General features: G+C 45.3%; 1 protein-coding gene across 6 annotated transcripts in view; it reads right to left on the bottom strand.

Annotated features, from left to right (window-relative positions):
- Positions 1-1538: 1538 nt before the first annotated feature.
- The window catches only part of eps15l1b (epidermal growth factor receptor pathway substrate 15-like 1b), a 32099-nt gene continuing 11871 nt past the window's right edge, over positions 1539-21766 (bottom strand). For 2 of the 6 annotated variants that reach the window (XM_062522041.1, XM_062522042.1), the window contains 10 exons: positions 21595-21667; positions 20688-20849; positions 19827-20024; positions 18667-18843; positions 17596-17716; positions 16515-16609; positions 16274-16328; positions 12558-12640; positions 12074-12164; positions 5649-7792 (listed from right to left, as the gene is read on the bottom strand). In XM_062522041.1, the coding sequence (XP_062378025.1) occupies positions 7380-7792; positions 12074-12164; positions 12558-12640; positions 16274-16328; positions 16515-16609; positions 17596-17716; positions 18667-18843; positions 19827-20024; positions 20688-20849; positions 21595-21667 (1468 nt within the window). In that variant the 3' untranslated portion in view covers positions 5649-7379. Of the gene's footprint in view, positions 4516-5648; positions 7793-9579; positions 11228-12073; positions 12165-12557; positions 12641-16273; positions 16329-16514; positions 16610-17595; positions 17717-18666; positions 18844-19826; positions 20025-20687; positions 20850-21594; positions 21668-21766 lie in introns of those variants that run through there. The other 4 variants (XM_062522048.1, XM_062522064.1, XM_062522057.1 and 1 more) reach the window with 4 other exon arrangements.

Below are 21766 nucleotides of genomic sequence, written 5' to 3'. Positions count from 1 at the left end.
TGCACACAACATTTCCACAACTGCCAAAACCAACCATGTTCAACAGATGCTTGGCAATGCCGGGCACTTTCTCACCACTGTGCACACTCACAAAACTGCCAAGGGAGCCAGCTTAAAATAAGGGTTGAGCTCAGCTAAGAGTACCTCATGACAAACGTCTTGGACAGACCTCTAGGAAAGTATGGTCCTACACAGAGGTAAAGCAGAGAATGGCAATTTAAAGTCCTATTAGTAGAGGGTGAATGTTTTCATAAGTGACCTCAAGTAAAAAAAAAAAACACAATAAATACAATATACTTATGAAGCCATTACAATTTAGATGTCAGTGCCCCCTTGTTGGGAAGTCTATGGTGTGTGGCGCTCATCGTGATCTTTCTTACAAATCACTCCATTTCTGCAAAAAAGAAGAAATGCTTGCTCCGGGCACATCTATAAATAGACAATTCAGTGAAGTGCAAAAGTAGCAGTCTCATTTCACTTTTTTTGGTCCCCCTCATAGTAACTTTTACTACAAGTCTTTACACACTTCAATAAAAACATGGTGTTCTCCTTTTTTCAAACCGTCATATTTGGTAGAATACAAAGAAAGAAAGAGAGAAAAAAGCCACCATTTTCCACTATTTCATAGCACAGTTACAAACTCACATTAAAGGTGCATTTGCACTTCAAAGCCAGCACTGACAGACTTTGCCATGTCACCTGCAAAGATGAAACTGTCTCAACGTTTAGACTAGCTAAGAGATGTTGTTCCAAAATGCAATGATGGTGTGTGTGTGTGTGTGGGGGGGGGGGGGGGGGCATAGGACATCGGCTGGATGTTCTTCTGAGACGTGGAGGAAAAGTGACCATCTGATTTTCAGTCCTTTCATGAGCCATCCAGTAAATAAAAACTTCCTGAAATTTCCTGTTATGTCAAATTGGGCTAATTAACATACCAGAGCTCAGAGTCGTTCAACTGTCAAAACGTTTTTTTCCCCGATTCGTTCCAGTTTAATTTGAGGTGATACGGTCGTAAGATCCCTGCATAATGAAATGAATAAACAACTTGGGCATATCAACTAACTTTCCACACCAGTATTTCAGGGCAAGGAGTCTTTGGGAAGCACTTCAAAAACACATGTTTGATGGCAATACATCAGTACAGTACACTGAAAAGTAACATCAAAGGGATCACACGCCCACAGTCATACAGTAAAACTTTTACCCAAATCTCTGCTATATACTCTCCGTCTTTCAACCCCTCACTCACACACATGCTGTTGACTTGCAGTACTCACACATTCCTGACTGTAATAGTTGTTTTTACTCTCACACTCACACACACACACCTCAACAGGTGTAGTCCTGATGGTGTTGACTGACAAACTGACAGACTCCCGAGTTCCACACTGGGCCCCTCCACTCACTCACTCATACACAGACATACATCTCAAAGCAACGGACAATAGCATATAAGTGCTGTGTACTCTGTGTACTCAACATGACTCAAAGCACAGATAAAGAAGAGTGAAGACCGGACACTCATGTTTTAGTGAGAATTTATTGTATGCATTATATTGTATTGTATTGTATAATGTGAAGTCCTAGTACAATCCAAATCACTTGACAAGAAACCCCATCAGAGACATGCATGTGTTTGCGTTTCTTTTCGGAATGACTATTGCACTGAAACAGCGGGATTTACTTTCACCACTCGCAGCCTCCAGTTCATGAGAGCCACTGCTAGAGGGCGCCATAGGGCGCTGAGGGCAGTGAAAACAACACAAACTGTGTGATAGGACAGTTGGACAGTATTGTTGACAGTTTGCTTAACAAAAGGTGTGACCTTTGTACAAGTCTGAAATAACTAAGAGTATTATGACCGTCTGCATTCAAGCCTGGGAACAGACATCGCTCAGATCAGCTAATCAAGATGTAACTGACAGAAGCAATGACTTCTTCCAGAGAAGAAGAGAACCAGAGACTGCCAGTGTGAAGGTACATCTCACGAGGCATGCTATGTTATACAGGGTTACATAATTTCTGATTCATCGGAGTTATATAACAATGGTAACAGTTGCAAACATGCTATAATGAGTCAAACAGCATAACTCCAGGTAGGCACGGCAGATAAAATGTTCTCCTAAATCACAGACCGCTGTCTAATCCACCCTCTCCTCCTTACAGTACAGTGCAGGTCTAGATGTCTTAAAAGGCACCTAATATTACAACAGAAATATCAAAACAGAAAATAGACTCAGAAGACAAAAAGGTAAACAAAAAACATCTGGTAACAGGAAGTAGTGTTAACCAAAAACATCAAAAACCGGACTCATAAGGGAGCAGACAAAAAAACAAACCAAGTACACCAAGCAACCGAAAATTAGACACTCTTGAAAGGAAAACAGAGAAAATGTTTCAAAAGTCAAAAAGTTTCATGTCCCTGATTTCCATATTTAGACTTCATTAGAATTTCATTAGGATTATGCATTTATTTATTTATTTGTTTGTTTATTTGTTTATTTGAAATCACTGGCAGATCAAAGTCTTTGGGGCCTGATGAGCTGGCGCAAGTTATTACATGGAGGCCAAAAAAAATAAAATAAAAAAAAACTTCAGCAGCCTACATTTAACAAAATGCGCTTGAAAGTCTGCCAAAAACAGCATCACATCACACCACATTACGTTACATTCCTGATGACCTCCATTGGCAGATTACTGCTCATTGGCACCACAGCTGTACTCCACAGTGCAAAACATTGGAGAGGAAAGAAGAGCCCTTCAAATATATCTTTAAAGCATCTGCGGTTACATAACCATGCAGTATAACATACAGGACACACATACAATATAAGGCTTGAAGAGGTGTCCCATAATGCTTATTATGCATCCCTTTGAGTTTGTTGTACCTCAGCAACTAGGTAGAGGAGTTCTTACTTTTCTTGCTTTTTTTTTCTTTTTTAATCTTTTGACGACTTAACATTTTAAAACAAAGTCTGAAATGACAGTGTCACAGCAGATGCAACTCATTTCATAACAGGTCAATGCATTATTTTGGTATTTGAAACATGAACTAAGACAAGTTTGCAAAAAGGACAGTTTATAGACACACATCCTCACACGTCCAGAAACCACAGTGGAACAATTTTAGGTTTAGAGGCAATACATAAATATTGTAGAGATTTAAATAAAACTCCATAAAGTAAAAAAAACTCCATAAAGTCAATCACTGGATACCTTTTTTACATTAGGAAACTGAAAAGCTTTCCAACCATTTGAATAGCTACCATCAACAGTCTACAAAAGGAATCCTAACGCTTTAATGAGTACAATTTAAGATGTTCTAACAGACTAAAGTGGCAGGAAGCTCTAGAACAATCGTTAGCCTACTTTTCTACAGTGCATTCATAATTACTTCATATGCTCCATAGTCCATATATATACATACATAACCGAGACCTTTATGGCTGTTCCTGTTGCCCTAAAGCGAACCGACAGCCGCAGAGCAGCTTCAGGGGACGAGAAAGAGGAAGAGAAGAGAGGAGAGAGAGGAGGAGAAGAGGAGAAGAGAGGAAAGAGAGAAGAGGAGAAGAGAGGAGAGAGAAGAGGAGAAGAGAGGAAAGAGAGAAGAGGAGGAGAAGAGCGGAAAGAGAGGAGAAAGCATGACTGAGCTCATCATTATGGGATTTCACCAGTGGAGTTCTGGGAGAGGGTGGGGTGGTGTGTCCAGAATGCTGTCTGCTGACAGGGGAGTGGGACAATTCTGAAGACGTATTTGGTCAAGAGGGGGGTCAATGTGCGACTGGGACCTCATTCGAGTGCATTTTGGTATCTGGGACATGGAATTATTTTGGGGGGGATAGTGTTCACACCGATTTGCAGGCTGAACATTTCAAATGTGCCAAGAGGGAGGCTTCGCTGACCATCTCAAACTGTGGAGCAGGGTCAGTTCAAGTGAGTGTGTCCTGAGTGTCCTCGGGTGACGTTAGACTATGCAGAGCAGTTCCACAAGTTATGAAAATGTCCAGCACAGGGTGTTAAGGGGAGCATTCTACACACCATGTTATCAGTCTGTTCTGGAAAAGGGGAGCATCAAATGAATATTGTGAACATCTTCAGGAGAAGCCTACAGGGACAACACATTTGAGAAGCTCCTCCAGGTGTGTGCTGTAGGACGACGTCAAGTCAGAGGAAAAAGGTCTAGGTGAGTGTTGGGACCACGCTCGAGCCTCCAGAAAAAGGAGGGGAGGGTTAAGGGGAAAGCACCATGTTCAGGTAAAGGCAAAAGAAGCTGTGTGTGTGTGTGTGTGTGTGTGTGTGTGTCTGTGTGTGTGTGTGTGAGGGGGGGCATGTGCAGGGAAAGTGTGTGTGTGTGTGTGTGTGTGTGTGTGTGTGTGTTCAGGTGAGTGTTTTGCTGAGGGCGATGGCCAGCTCCAGGTCCTCCTGCTCCTGCTGCCGGAGTCTCCTCAGCCGCTCCTGCTCCGCCCGCTCGCTCTCCCGCTTGGCCCACTCCAGCTGCTCCGCCTCACTTCCAAACTGAGACGGCACACACACACACACACCGCGGCTTTACACACGCACCATCACGCTGCACGCTGCACACTGCACACACCCCATTCCAGCACAACACACACTCACACACACGCACGTACGTACGCCATTCCAGCACAACACACGCTGACGCTGCACGCACACACACACACACACACACACACACCCACCATTCCATCACAACACATGCTCTCTCACACACACCACAACAACACATGCTCACACAACAAACCCAGTGACAGGGGGTGTGCACTGTATACACACACACACACAACTAGAACAATGCATAGTACAACACACTGAATCAGACACTCCCATCGTGCACTACAGCTGATTCCCTGGTGCATCCCGTGCATTGCGCACCGATCTGTAGGCCACAGTGATGTAGACAGAGGAGCGCCATCACGGCACAGTTCCAGATTAGCCTGTGCGCTGTTCATTCAGATTGGCAGTGAAGCCATTCACATGGCAATTTGCTCTACAAAGTCAATCACAGAATGAGAAATGGCTGAACTAATTGAATCTGATTTGATTGGATAGAGGAAAACAGAGTATGCAATGTATACTTTTCTGTGATTTTGATTGAGTGCAATTTTCAAGCACGGCACTTAATTTGGATTAAGAATTTTTTTTTTGGGGGGGGGGGGGGTAATCAGACATGAGAGAATGATGGAACACATAGTTACCACATACCACCAGCCAGAGCAAAATGACTGGTTCAGCAACGACTGTTTTGTACCGCAGTATTCTCCATTTGCCTTTTTTCTTACTATTATAATGAGTTGAAGTTGCACTATATGAACCTTTTCTGTCACAATGCTTTGGCTGAGGGTACAGGTGCTGCATTTGCAGTGTTGTACTGTGTCCATCAACCTCTCACGTTCCTCAAGAGACAGAGGGAGAGGAATAGACAGAGAGGAATAGACAGAGTTTGACAGGAGGAGAGAGACAGAGACTGATAGATAGATAGAGAGAGATCAACAGAGAGAGAGACAGAAAGATAGAAAGAAAGAAAGAAAGAAAGAAAGCTAGAAAGAAAGACAGAAAGAAAGAAAGAAAGAGAGGGAAAGGGAGGTAGAGGAGATTTCTGGTGTCTGACTGAATCATGGTCCTCGCAGATCAGCAGGCCTACAGGGTGGAGCGTGGGAACTGGTGCCTGTGAGAGTGAGCGAGCAGAGCTTGCTCTTTACGCATGCAAAGAAAAATTCAGTTGTGGTCGCCGAACCCTCGAGTAACCTTACCTTGCCACTTCCTGCGCCTGGGTAGGAAAACACATTAGAACACACAAAAGCCAAATCAAAGACGACAGCAGCGGGAGCAACAACAACAACAACAACAACAACAACAACATCATCGACAGCGGCAGCAGACACACCCAGCTGTAGCGCACAAAGGTGATACACAAACTGAAACAACAGAACAACAACTAGAACGGTTAGTGCCTGAAGACCACAAACGACGGGGCAGGGCACGGTCATGCAGATGGCGCGGAGGGGTCACGAGGTCATGCGAGACGACCCGAGATGATGGGAACTGAGATCACACATAAGACACCACACACACACACACACACACAGTCAAACACACCGGCAGATGCATGAATATGCGCACGCACGCACGCGCACACACACACACACACACAAAGTACACATACGGTGGGCGAATGGTTGCGTTTGGCTGGGGTGTTTCACACCGTAGCTATGAACATGTGACAAAAATGGTGTGAGGCATGTGTGAAGGGGAGTGTTATGGGACACCGCTCTCAGAGTCTGCCTCCTGATCAAATGCCCCTCGCATCGTCAGAGAGCTTACAGCCCTGTTAAAGTGTCTTTAGAGACCTCTTTTCTGAGTTAAGAGGAGTGCGTCTTCTTCAGCACAATAGTTGATTCTACAGTTTAAGAAATTAGAAAAAGGAAGTAGATAAATGTAATATGAAAATTAAAACACCAGCGGGGGAACTTTACCAGCAGGGGGAAACACCTGGCCTACTGTATGTAGCGTACAGTAGGTGGGAAAAGGATAGCAAACGCTGGTGACTACCATCAGCTCCTTTAAGGTCTCAAGATCTCTCTTAAGAGCCAATGAGAGAGTGAAAAGCACAGTGGCATCTGTTAATCCCAGTACTAGTGAACACAGACACACACACACACACACACACACACACACACACACCCCTCCACCTCATGCTTCAAGCGTTTCTCCACCTCACAGAAGCATCAGGCGGTGTTGAAGTATGAGCAGAATTCCCCTGGAACAGCCGGTTGATGGCTCTGGTATAGGGTCATAGCAAAGGTGCACAGATGCCAATGTGGCCGAATGAACTTCAACGGGGAAACTCTTGAATTGTGCAACTCTCTGATTTCACAGGACCTACGTTCGATCATACCGCTAAGAGCGCTCTTACGCAGTGTCTGTCTGTACATTTTACAATGGATGATACAAACGGCTGATTCACAATGGTTTCTGACCTGGTCTTAGCCTCTCCGACTACGTCTAAGCTCCCCCAGACCTTCAGCGCTAACAAGAATTGGGAGTCACATAGTCAAAAAGCATTGGAAAGCTAAGACTCTTAAGTTAAGACCAATTATTTTTCGTAGTTTCTTCAACATCCGCCAGTTGGAAGCTACTGTACCTCTGGCCCTTGAGATTCTTTGCGTGTCCAGGGCCGGTATCCTGTGAAAGACTACATACTGTAGACCTACTTTCATACTTTAATGAACTAACTATACACTGACATGAACAAGTGTCGGATTCAAGACAGAGGGGTTAAAGAGTGTCCTGAGAAGGCCGAATCTATGAGCACGTGTCTTGAACAAAGGGCTGCAGATGAGAAGACGAGTGAATCCCTGTCAAGGGAGCAAATGAGTATTGGATGGGGAAGATGAGCGGGAAGAGCGCGGATGAGACCAGTGGCACAAATGAGCGGCATTAGTTGGGAAAAGCGTGATGTACAGAAGGGGTATGGGGGTCGGCAAGTCGTGAGAGAGAGAGTGAGAGAGAGAGTGAGAGAGAGAGTGAGAGAGAGAGAGAGAGAGAGAGAGAGAGAGAGAGAGGTGGTCGGCTACGAAGAAGCTCGGCACTAGTACGAACACATGGCACGGACACAATGGCGACACAAACACACACACACACACACACACACACAGGGGGATCCACGCTGAACTTACGGCAGCAATATTGGCCAAAGAGGCGGGTGGGCCTCTCTGGCCTCTACTCACGCCGTGACCGGCCGGCCCCAAGGAGTGTCCCGGTGCACCCTGACCTGGGAACAGTTTGCGGGAGAAAGACCATTCTCGTCTTCACAACACAGAAACACATATCATATGGGCAATTGTCCAACCTCAAGCAACACAAAACTGGCGGAGAGATTAGCCTGCCTTTGCTGGTATTAGAAGGGTTGCGCTACAGCTATGAAGGCGGGCAGAATTCTGATGAATTTCTGTGACCTTAATGGAGAAATCCAGCGAGGTTTCACCTAGATCTTTTGACATAGATAAAACTCGACGGAGTTCTCCTTTAAATTTACCACATGCCTCCACCAAACTCAGTTTTTAACTGCGATAAGATTCTGATTTAACTACCAATGTCATGACTCATCCACCCCACACTATACAAGCATACCCACACACTATGGTTAATAGGTTTTCTAGGTTGGTTGGGGGTGCCACACTCTTCTGGTTGTTCAACACCCCCGCGATTGGGGTTATTCTACAGCCTACTCTCCTCGCGGCTCACCAAAAACCACAGGGCAGGTTTCAATTCTGCATTCACCAAAGACACCAAGAGGTTCCACTGCACACTAACACACAACACAGAAGTAAGAAGCCCCGTTCTATCTAATCCCAATTCCTTCCCAATTTTAACGATCATCACCGAACAATGAACATTTATAACATGGTGGAGATAAAGGCTGACCATCTGCCCACTCGTTCTATACTTCCCTTCTTTCATGGTCGGCAAGTGGTGCTTACAGGGCGCAGAAAGAGAGAGAGAGAAAAAAAACTAGAAAGAGAGAAAGAGTGTGAAAGAAAGAGAGAAAGATGGATGTCGAGAGAGAGTGCGAGAAAGAGAGCGATAGAGAGAATTGTCGCTATCACTGAAGCAGTTTGCCGAGTGCAGTGGCAGTGGTGTGCCTCCGTGGGAACATCACACTCACTTGGCCCGTGCTCAAGGTGTTAACCATGAGTCATCAGCGAGATATGGACAAGAGAGAGAGAGTGAAAATATGTGAAGATGTACAAGATAAACAGAGACAGAAAAACAGAATCAGCAGCTTCCATTCTCAACAAAGGAGCTGTCATCTATCCAGGCGCAGGCATCTAGATCTGCCACGCCCTGGTGAGTAATACTGTGATAACAAGAGAGTACAAGTCATGCACAACACCACAAACACAAACGCTACAAGCGGATTAAGATACTACAAGAATTTTAGTTAAAAAAAAAGAATAAAAACAAGAAAAAGCAACACAATGTGCAGAAACAAGTCTGAGTTAGCATACTAACTGGCTAGCCCCGGTCTGCCCCACTGACACGCGACTCTGGCGAAGACCCAGAAGTGTCGAAGCGTTAGTCAATTGCTGCAGAAATTCAGAAGCACGACAGAATTAACCTTTTTGACTTGGGTGTTCACTCATGGAGAAAGGGATAAAATGAAGCACAGCTATCCTTGTAGTCAGTATCAATACGTACTTCGGTAGCAAAAATGTGCTTAATTAATGCTGCATATGTTCTGTTGAGACAAATATAAGCATGCCCAGATGCTTGTCAGTTCTGCGATAAGAACCGGAAGAGTCAACACTCTTGACTCTTCAACAACTCACAACAATGGCCAAGTTCTCAATTTGGTTTATGAGTGTCAGGCATGCAAACTGGTCAGGGGTGGAAAAAGGGGAGAAGGTGCTTCAGCCTGGCCCTCCTCTCCTCAGTAATCTTTCTCTGTGCTAGAAGCTATTTCACATTTCATAGGCCTAATGGACACTTCATTGTAGAAAGAAAAAAGCGGAGGACAGCACTTCGAGTGCTGTCCTTCGCTTCTTTCTTTCATTTATGTTTTACGTGGGATTCAGCACCCAGTTAAAGACTTGGATTTATTAAGGCGACAGTGTGAGCGCGTCTCCCCCACTTCACACTTCATTGTAGACCAATAAGGATAATAAGTCTGAATATTTGTTGGACCAAAGCAGGAAATCAATAAACTTGCTTGAGACACACACAGCCCAACAGAACATCTAAAAGGGCTAGTGTAAGAGGTCAGATTACAGGCACCCACACACTGCTAAGTGTCCTTAACCACATCTCAAACACTTAATGAGAATAGAGAACCTGCTGAAGGCAGTGATTTTTTTTAAGAGCCACAATCATGTCGGTCTCAAAGATGGGCCGGAGGTCAGCTAAAAGTCAAGCTAACGAGTCATAAACCAGACAGTCATAGACCACCACGCTACAGATCACTAAGTTCCTGTGAATGTACAACACAGTTCCTGTGAATGCACCTGGTGGGAGGTTTGCCTCCCCAAAGTCACATCCCTGCTGGACACCATCCACACTTCCTGGACAGCCTGTGTCTTCGGCTCACATGCAGATGCATCATCTTGAGCTCCTGGATCTTTTCATCAGGCTGTGAATATCTCTTGGTCAGCTGACATGATAAAGACTTCTATGAGGCATCTGCTATTTCTCCTCCCGTGGCGTTCATGTGTTCATCTTCTATCTATCTATCTATCTATCTATCTATCTATCTATCTATCTATCTATCTATCTATCTATCTATCTATCTATCTATCTATCAATCTATATACACTTTCATCTCCACCATAAGGTCAGCTGGTTAAAAGAAAGAAATCCCCAGCATCAAGTGACTAGGTTGCGCATACAGTATGCTCTACAAACATCCAAAAAGACTACCACAAAACACTTTTAGTGGTGACAAGGGGCTATGGAACACCAGGGCCAGGGTGCAGCCCTGTGCTGACTGGATTTGTCACAGGCTAATTTACAGTCCAGGTGACTAATCCTGACGCAATGACAACAATGTTGAACAGAACATCATCTAGTTTCTATAACAACTTGCACATTTTCTAGTGGGTGCAAGCTGATTTGCTATTTAGGTAGTGAGAGCACGGGACATGTAACGATGAGTCTTGGGTCACAAACTAGACACTTGCATCACAAGTGGCCCCACGATGCTCCAGGCGTTAGATTAGGCCTTGTTCAGACCTTTCATCTCGCTCACAGTTCTTCTCAAGAGTTCTCCATTCTCAGAATTTTCTGGCCGATTTACCAATTCAAACAACTGTTTTCAGATGTGTGCACTTTTAATTACTCTTTCACCACACAACCTTCAACTAGCTAGTGGTGGGAAAAGAAAAAAAAAATCACACTTCACTCTGGTGAGAACCAAGCGGTTCCATGCCCACACAGTTTCCTGTTGATAAGCTCAGAAAACGAGAAACTCTCAGAAAGGGGAAGTTATTTTCAGGCACACGTACATATTCAAGGCATGCAGCAGGCCTCATTTGATCTGAACACACTGACACACTTTTTGGTTCAAACTGCCACACAGCCGTGGCTATCTACCCCCATGTCATTGTAATTAGGTGAGTTCAACACATGTGGCGGTTTCAGTTAGAGTTGGATCTAAAACGGGTCTGATGCCGGTTTTAGACTTTCACCTACCTTCACTTAGAGACATTGTCATCTGGAATTTGGGAGGGGGGTGTTAGATAATATCAATCACTAGGTGATGCATAGATAAAAAAGAGACTCCCTATCGATACGATTCTGGTACATCCTTCACATACGGCCTAACAATGATATTACTGTAAATCAGCACAACCCATTAATGTGCTCTGGTATTGTAAACAAATGAATGACCCGATTCTTACTGGGGGGCTACACCAGGCACACAACAAACACACACAAAAGTGTTATTCTTAATCTTATTCTTCTCAAATGCGTGTAGCACTCTTGCATCTTGTGCAGCCATCTGCATTATCTAGTGGAAGCTAGTTGTTTCAGCATATGCTCCTCAGTTGCATGCCCAGTGTAGCCCGGCAGTTACACACCAACTGTTAGAACAACTAACGATACACAATTATGACGGGCTCTCAACTAAAGTGTCCCCATAAAGTCACTCTGAGAGCCCGCACCGTGAGAAACCCCCCTTAACTCAAATATTCCGCCTTCAGTTAGGCCCAATCATGACTCCTTGGCACAGTCCCAAGTCTTAATAGGCAGGGTTGTAATTAGGAAAGCCCATTAGCGAGATTTAACAGACTAGAGACACAATCTCATGAGCAGGTCAAAGGTTGAACTCACAGATTTATCTCACAGTCTGTTGCTTTCTAAGTTTTAAAGTAGTGTACAGCACTGCTTCACAACACTAAAATGCTGAGGTCGGGCTTGGACACTTGACAAGTCAATAACTTTGATGGTATTATGTCAAAAAAAAAGAAGAAAAAAGCTATTGAAATCAGTCATTTTCAATCAGTTGTTTGAATATAACTCACACAGAAATGTCTCGGGGGAGGGTTTCTGTACTTACTGGAACTATAGGGAGGAGGGGCTGGCTTAGGAGGAGGAGTTTTCTTAGGAGGATGGGAAGGCCTTCTCTCAAACGCCGATCCAGAGAAGTTCTATTTACAGGACCAGACACAAAAAAACAGAGAGACGGTAATGAGTCACTGTACTTCTGCATTGTGCGGTGAGCTGCTGTGGATAACAGTGTCTGCTAATTGTTAAAAGTCTTCGCTGCATATTAAAGACGGACTCCACCGTTTATTACACCCCTATATCTCTCTACTCTGCTCCTCTAAAGTATACAGAAGTGAAATGAATACATTGAGATTTTCACAAAGAAGTCCCCTCATGGCCTTACAATGGTGTATGTGTGTGCTTGTGTGTGTGTGTGTGTGTGTGTGTGTGTGTGTGTGTGTGTGTGTGTGTGTAAGACAGTGGTGTGACGGCGTCTGCAGTATCAAGTGGACGGCAGAACGTGCATCATAATCCAGTCCTGTCCTCCACCCTACCTTTGACATTTGCCCAAAGTCGGCAAAGCCACTCTGGCCTCCAAAGGCACTGTCAGCAAAGGGGTCCTCTGTTCCAAACGGATCTATGGAGAGAGGGAGCAAGATGGATGGAGGGGGAGGGTGTAGTTGGAGGAAGAGAGGGAGGCAAGAGGGGAGAAACACACACACACACACACACACACACACACACACACACACACACACACGTTCAACTTAATGGAAACATCTAGTAACACAAAATTCCTGAAAAACCACACACTCCCAACCCCCACACCACCCCCGGCTCCCAACAATCTCAGTGTTGAGTGTAGTGAAAACGGCCAGGTGCTATTTTAAGAGTGAGGGGTATGCGGCCCTGACCATTTGCTTTTCCATGACTTACCAGGGCCGGCAAAAAAACGCCTTTTTGTTGGGCCTGACGCATGTCTCTAATTAACTCATTACAGCCAGTAAGTGGCCCCTCTGTTCCTAGCTCCACCACTGGGCCTCTGTTTGGCACATTGTGGCATGCGCCGGGCCTAATGAATAAATTGACAAATGCAGGTTGACGAAAGCAGAAAAAAAAGTGAGGGGGGGGGGGTAACAAAACAAATCTCTGTAATAGAATCTGTTTGTTGTGAGGTTGAAGTTTGAAGGGTGACATTCATGACGATATGAATCCAGTTATTCTACCCCGAAACACTAGTGCGTGTTTCTCGATTTTTTCTTCACCTCAGAGGGTGTTGTGAGTGCAGTGCAGTATGTTAAAAACAGGGTGAGCTGTGTGCTTTTACACCCATGCATCGGCATCCAGAGCCTGTGTGTTTCTCATAAATTAAAACAACTTCCTTCAGAAGAGCGAGTAAAGAAATAAAAATACAAGTGACACAAATGAGTCTGTGTGTGTTTACGTGTGTGTGTGATGGGAGTGCATGCCTCCATGCGCACACAAATTTGTGTGTGTGTGTGTGTGTGTGTGTATCTCCAAGTGTGCCTGTGTGCGCATATATATGAGTGTATGTATGTTCATGCCTAAACATACATATATGTGAAAGTGTATGTGTGTCATTGCATGTACACATGTGGGTCTGTGTGAGAAAGGCAAGAGTAAAAAAAAGAGTGTAAAAACAGCTCCCTTGCCTGAGTGTCTCTCTCTCTCTCTCCCTCTCTCTCTCTCTCTTTCTGTCAGGTATGCCTGTGTTGCTGAATAGAGAGCCTGAGCTTTTCTGTTATGCTTGGCCACAAAGCAATGCTTGTTCCTCTGTACTATTTTCAGCTGGACAGCAGTTAAACGTGTAGGTAGGAGCCCCAAATATAGACTTCAACCACAGGAAAATGTGAGGCTACACATATATTTCACTAAAACCGCTGCTTAAAATAATAATAAAATATATCTATAAATGACAAAAAAGGAAAGAAAATGTATGCTGACTAATGACCTTGTCAAGGATATGTCGCATTGGAGCAACTTTCCTATTTTCTAACTCAAGTGAAAAAGTTAAGAAATAAAAAAAAAAAACATAACTCATTTTCAGGGTTAACGTCGACAAAGTTTCATGAAGTGTGAACATGTTCAGACAGATTTCTCCATAGAGAGTCTGACTCAGATTTCTAGCAACATGGACCTCCAACACTCAACTTCAAGTCAACGGTTCCTCACCTCAAGCACCTCAGGCTTCATACAACCTCACGTCAGCTCCGTTCTCAAGCAACGGCCACCACACACACACACACACACACACACACACACACACACACACACACACACACACACACACACACACACACACACACACACACACACACACACACACACACACACACACACACACACACACACACACACACACACACACACACACACACACACTCTAACACTTTTGATACTTTGCGGTTTTCATGCACCAAAAATGGAGCATTATGAAAGTGCTGCAGGCCCCATTTTAGTTTAAGCAGCATTAGCAGCAATAGCATTGTGTTTCAGTGTCAAGAGACAAAAACAAAATCCTCTAGCCACAACACAAATCATCCACCAAGTCCAAGTTCAGTCAAACAACCGGCTAGCACAGTAGTTTCAGGCAAAAATGAATTTTGCTTAAACTGGTTTGTGTTTTGAATGTGCACATTTATGCACAGAAAAACAGGAACATACACTCATGGCATTTGCTTAATCCCACAAGTGTTATTATGAACCACAAAATAAACATTTGTCTCACACGGTCTCACAAATGTTCCAACTGATAAGTGAGTCTATGGAAATCAGAAAGCAATGCCTAATATCGCTCAGAAACATTAGGCTACACATACACAATCATTCACAAACAAGTCACAAGCACGTATGCATGTCTGTACGCATGTGCAGAAACATTAGGCTACACATACACAATCATTCACAAACAAGTCACAAGCACGTATGCATGTCTGTACGCATGTGCGTGTGCATTGCCAACCGAGAAATGCTACAAACAAACACAAAGCACATATTTCCTGTATATACATATGTACAATTGTGCTCCCCAGTCCCCAGAATTTCAATGGTTGGTGTTCTCTAGTCTCCAATCAGCTGCCGTTGATGAGTGCAGGAGTAGCACTGATCTGAGCGGTGAGCGGTGAGCGGTGAGCTGGCGCTGGCGCTGTGGCCTGCGGGTACGCTCTGCACTTTACCCACTGGCACCTGCTCTCCTGACTAGAGCTCGGCGTTTGTGGAAGTCCCAGAGCACCTTACGCAACACTAGTCTCCCCCTACTCCCACTCTCCCTCCTTCTCTCTGTAAAAGTCAAGTCCTGACCCACCTTACGCAAGAACTTCATGACTTTCTCTTTTTTCCCCTTGCCCCTGTCCAAAGCGAACACGAGTGTTGTGGTAGATTTTGTGTCTTTGTGTTTTGTGTGTGTGTGTGTGTGTGTGTGCATATGACTTCCCCTTTTCTCTAACCACTGGCACTGGTAGGAGCATGACCGGTTGTTTGCATCTCTAACATTCTGGTAACGTACCACTACAGCATGGTTTCAATTCCCACTAACTGATTATATGCATCAAAGATTCCTGTGCACTACGCACTCCGCTCTAAAACCTTTGATGTGTACACTTCACATGCACAGTTGATTTGCATCAAAGGGTCTGCTAAATAGATAAGTGTAGGGTATAACGCATGCACCTTCGCTTAAGACAAAAGGAGAAACCCGGCCTACCCAAAAGAAACCCGGCCTACGCAACATGTCCACGCACTGCAAATTAGTATTTCTTACCGCACGCTAAAGGGTAGGTTTACAACCTTTTACTTTCAAACATTTTAGAACTGAGCACCCATAATTTGGGCGAAAAAAAAAAAGTATCTTCAGGAGGTGAGCCACTTTTTCTCTCTCTCCCTCCCTCCCTCCTCTCCTCTCCTTGCCTCTCCCTGGACAGACAACACAAGGCCCCAGCCCAAGACAAACAAACACACAAACACACACACTGGATCTACAGACAGAATGAAATGAACAGCCTGTGTCAAACTGCAGTTGTCCAATTTGAGACACACACACACACACACAGGCGATGGAGGCCTGCCATTTTCAGCAGGACGGGTGTGTTTATCACTTCAGCAGTGACAATGCACTAAGAAAACTGTGGCTAGAGTATAAATACACACAGTCGAAGGGAGGAGGGAAAGGGACAAAGAGAGAGAGGCCATGCTTAGTTACAGGGCATTGGATGGACAGACGGACGGATGGATGGATGGATGGATGGACTACCTGAGGGCTTTGCGCTGGACTGGGCGAAAGGGCTGCCACCTCGGGATAAGTTGGTCTGGGTGTGGGGAGAGAAAGAGGGAGCGGTCAGCTTAGGGAGGGAAAGTTAGAGATGTGTCAAAACAAAAAGATATCAAAAATAGCGCAACAGCACTGCAATTTTCCAAAAGAAAGGTGTGGATATCATGCGAAGAATAGCAACAGCTTGGCAACGGTTCAGAGGAGAGGTAACGCATTACACTACCTTTGTGGAACTCTTCCCAAAGGGGTCCGCAGACGCAAAGGGATCGGCGGATTTGAAAGGGTCGCTCTCTTTGAACGGATCCGCTCCAAAAGGATCTGATGGAACGGACAGAACCGGGTATGGGAACCATGACATTTAAAAGAATGCGTTTTCCCCTCATGGACGCCCACGCTTCTACGAAAGCCAACAGGCCTTATGGGTGCCCAGTGGTGATTAAGGGCAGCTTGTTGGCATTTGAGAGCCCCTGTGTCCATAAAGATGCCCCTTGTTCTTGCTAAATCACCAGAGGCCTTTAGAACATCCACGGCTTCAGCGCTGGCACCACTCAAGGACTCCCAATGCCGTGAACGGTTTTTGTGGTCCTTACGAACACCCACCACCTTAGTGAGAGCAAATGCTACACACACACACACACACACACACACACACACACACACACACACACACACACACACACACACACACACACACACACACACACACACACACACACACACACACACATACACACACACACACACACACAGAGAGTGGCAGGAGCTAGAACGGCGAAAGGCACACTATCCTTGTGCTTTCAAAACACACAGATCTGAATAGAGAGCATGGATGTAAAGTGGCTCTGTTCAAGGTTTCTTCCTTCATGGACTTTATTTGTGCCACTGTTGCCTTTGTGCTGTTTCTACGGGGGATCATGTTCATGCTTTGAGACACATTCATATATTGTGGCAGCATACAAATAAAACTGAATTGAAATGTGTCACTTAATATAAAAACAAATACATGCAAAGAGAAGGGATTGCTGGTTTAAAGGTGTGTGTGTGTGTGTGTGTGTGTGTGTGTGTGTGTGTGTGTGCGCGTGTGTACACACTACATATTAGCACAACCACAGAACCAGTCCTCCTACGGTTGGTTGATGATCATATGACCATCAACTCATTCGAATGGTACTCAGCAATCACAGGATGACATCAGAAAAATGTGCAGTGGTCTCTTCATTTTGTCCACAGCTGTATGTGTACGTGTTTGTCAGAGAGCAGAGCAGCGAGCGAGGGTAGAAGAGGCAGTGGAGAAACAAGCTCACCTTGAAAGGGGTCTGATTTAAAGGGGTCCTCGGACTTGAAGGGATCTGCTGGGGTTTCTTTGGCAGTGTTGCTGAACATGGCTATTCTAGACCGCAAGGAGCTGGAGCTGGAGCTGCTCTCCTGTCATGAGAGAAACACACACACACACACACACACACACACACACACACACTCAGTCAGGACTCTGTCTTTCTATCAACAGTACTCTGCATAACACCAAGGTCAGGTTAGGGACAGCTGTCAAAACGTCTCAGCGGAGGGAACCTGGTGCTTTAACAACAAGGGTGCATTTTTTTGCACTGTGAGCCCACCGACAGAGGAGCGCAACACAGCATCAGCTACTGAGATGCACTGAAGGATAAGCCCTGTACAGGGCCTGGGAACAGGATAGGCTTCTCAGAAATATTTTTTTAGTCAATACTCCAGATACATACAGGATAGTGAAAGTGATGTAAACCACACCTCACACACACACACCCACAATAACACATACAGTAACCACACAACTAAATAAAGAATACACACACACAAACGCTCATATGCACAAAGCAAATAACCACCTACATCTACACAAACATGGAAGTACACAACTATATCTCTCTCTCCCACACACAAACACACACACACACTCACAAAACAAAGAAAAGAGAGCACATAACTCCGGTTCTGAGGTCTGCACTGGCGCCCAATTAGACTCAGAATTAAGCTCTATTCAGTGTCCATAGGACACTAAAAGCCACGACATGTTTACTCATTATAAACCTGGTAGGTTGTAATGTAATGTTCAGTAATGTTATGTAATAAAATATAATAATTATTCATATTAATAATATCATTGTTTTGTATGGGAATTCATGTTATTTTGTCTTTGTAGTGCTGTTTAACCATTAACTGATCTAGTGTTCTGTGCATTAAATGTAAAGTACATGTAACGACCATTTTGTACGACAATGTACTATATGAATACATTTGCACGCACAAGCAAATATTTACACACCAACACATACACACACGTAAACAAAACTTAACACACATATAAACATAAGCACACACACATACTGTACACACACCTTGCCTTCGTGGCCACCATTGAGGCGATCCAGGGGCCTGTTGTTGGGCTGGGGGTCGTTTAACTCAGGGAAGCGGGACAGGTCACTAAGACTTCCACTCAAGGCCTTGCTGTACTCCTCTATGGTCTTGGTCAGCTCCTGCTGGCTGCTTTGGATCTGGGCAAGCTCACTAGTTGCCTGAGGTTAGCAGAGGGCAAGTAAGAGGAGTTGATGCATGACATGAAAATCATTTTCACATCAAAAGAAAAGCAACGCCACACACACACACACACACACACACACACACACACACACACATCCATGTTGCAATGAATTTGTTGTCAACTATATGCAGATAGATAGATATGTGCGTGTGATACAATCAGGTACAAGAAATCATAATCATAACATTGCAGCACGTGCCATGACCTTCCCTATCTACAATTGCGATGCAGTGAGCTGAAGTGCCTGCAGGGAGGGTTGAGAAAGCCACTCAAGTTGTTGCACAACACTTTTGAGTCGTCTCCGGACTTCTGAGAATCTCTTTTCTGAGTTGTGGGTCACTTTCCCACACATGTACGATGTACGTGCACACACCCTGCCACCGTGCCACCGTGCCAGCCAGCCATAGACAGCATGCAAGAACCCCAAAATCTAGAGCCCTGTATTCCTCAAAAGGCCTGAAATGCTTAATGTCAGGTTAACAGGTCACAATGTTTATAATTGCAAGCAGAAGTGTAATTCTTTCAGATATTATTTTGCACTGTGTGAAATCCTTTCAGCAATTGGTGTGGATGAAAAAAGGAGAAGCAATTTGTAAAAACATCAGATTGAGTGTGTGTGTGTGTGTGTGCGTGTGTGCGTGCATGCGTGCGTGCGCGTGTGTTGCCTCACCTCTTCTTGACAAGTCTTGAGTAGTTTGAGGATGTCCTGCTGATGGGTTTACATGTGTTTGTGTGTGTGTGTGTGTGTGTGTGTGTGTGTGTGTGTCCTCCTCCATCTTGTTCTCAGAGCTACAGATGTGTGAGTGTGTGTGTGTGTCTGTCTGTCTGTCTGTCTTCTCCTCAACCTTGTTCCGAGAGTTACTGGAATGTGCGTGTGTGTGTGTGCGTCATCTCCACCTTGTTCTAAGGGTTACTGGTGTGTGTGTGTGTGTGTGTGTGTGTGTGTGTGTGCCTCACCTCCTCCATCTCGTCCTGAGAGCTCTTGAGCAGGTTGAGGATGCTCTGCAGCTTGGCCTGGCCGGCGCGGATGCTCTCCTCCAGCTGCTCCTCCTCCTGCTCCAGGCAGTACAGGTCCGTGCGCGTGCGGCTCGCCTCCTTCTCCTGGCTCTGCACCTCCTGCTCCTGGGAGCTGATCTCCAGCTGCAGCGACGCCGCCTGCGCACGCACATCCACACACACACACACACACACACACACACACACACACACACACACACACACACACACACACACACACACACACACACACACACACACACACACACACACACACACACACACACACACACACACACACACACACACACACACACACACACACACACACACACACACACACACACACAGCATTATATGTGTGTATAAGTATGTGCAAGTGCACAAAAATGTAGCATGTTTATGGTATGAATAGGAAACATTTTCAGTGAGAGCAGAGTAGACTATCTGTCTACTGTGTCAGTATGAGCAATAAAAACGCTTTGAAAATGTTTTGATTCTGCCAAAAGCTGCACCAGTGAGGCTGCGGGTCACTCTGAAAATAACAAAGCAGCAGCGGTGAAGCGTAACAAAACGCTCAGACCACAACAAATCAAAAGAGATTCTCTCTCGTTCCCAAGTTACACAAACGGTCTGGGTTCTGCTGCCTAAACTGACCATTGAAGAGCCTCGCGTTACGCTTTGAAAGTTGAGCCAAGTTCAACACTCAAACGCTCCAACCGTTCCATTGCCGAACCATAGTGAAAAATAGGAAATCTACCGTGTGTGTGTGTGTGTGTTGTATGTGTGTATGTGTGTATGTGTGTGTGTGTGTCTGCTGACCTTCTGGCTCTCGTTCTGGTACTTGCTCTTGGCGTCGTTGATCTTGTCCTCCAGCTTGGCCCTCTGCTGGTCCATGTCCTGGAGCCGGTCCTGTGCCACCTGCCGCTGGGCCTCCAGCTCCTGCACACCACTGCTCTCCTGCTCCAGCTCCCCTGCCATGTCCTGGACACACACACACACACACACACACACATCATTTACTGACCACATAGCAGCACACATACACACACACCACTAACGGACCACACAGTACACAGACACACACACACACACACACACACACACACACACACACACAGCTTACTGACCACATAGCAGCACACATACACACACACGCGCGCACACACACCGCTTACTGACCACACAGCACGTGCACACACACACACACACACACCACACTGGAGCCCACAAAACACAAGAACACACAGCACGAGAACACATCCTCACACCTCAATCTTGGTAGCTACGCTTTTTAGGAGGGTGACTGACAAAATCAAACCTGAATCAAAAGCAGGAGACACCCTTCACCAGAGCCAAGCTCAGAGGGGACTCGAGAGGTGTAACTGTATCATCTAGCCAGCTAGAGAGGCGTAACTGTATCATCTAGCCTGTTTCCGCAATCATCCGCAGTGCACAGCCTTCCTCATGTATAAACAGCTGGATAACCAGCTGAGGCGGGCAGGTGAGGTGCTAAACGCAGCACTGTTCTGCTCACCTAAGAGGGAGTTTCCTGAGCGCGCTGATAAATAACTGCCATCACTAGAGGACAGGTAGACTATGATTGTGAACTCCGTCTTCCACTTAACAATTACCACGATGGCTACATGCTTTTGAACATTTTGAACATAAATAAATAAATAAATAAGTCAATAATAAAGAAATAAGTAGGTCTTGCTCCAGGTCTCACCTGCACTTCACTGTTCTTGTGTCTCAAGGTCTGCTCCATCTCCCTGATCTCCTGCTCCAGGGTGACCTTCTCCCTGTGACGGCAACAAACACTTAACAGCAGACGACAGCCACTCACAAGTCCAGTGACCCGGGGGGCCAACATGACACAAGCTTTAGTCACACCACAAATG

This window comes from Sardina pilchardus, chromosome 2, assembly GCF_963854185.1.
Source record: "Sardina pilchardus chromosome 2, fSarPil1.1, whole genome shotgun sequence".
Classification (NCBI taxonomy): domain Eukaryota; kingdom Metazoa; phylum Chordata; class Actinopteri; order Clupeiformes; family Clupeidae; genus Sardina; species Sardina pilchardus.
This window is presented reverse-complemented; position numbering and strand designations above follow the sequence as displayed.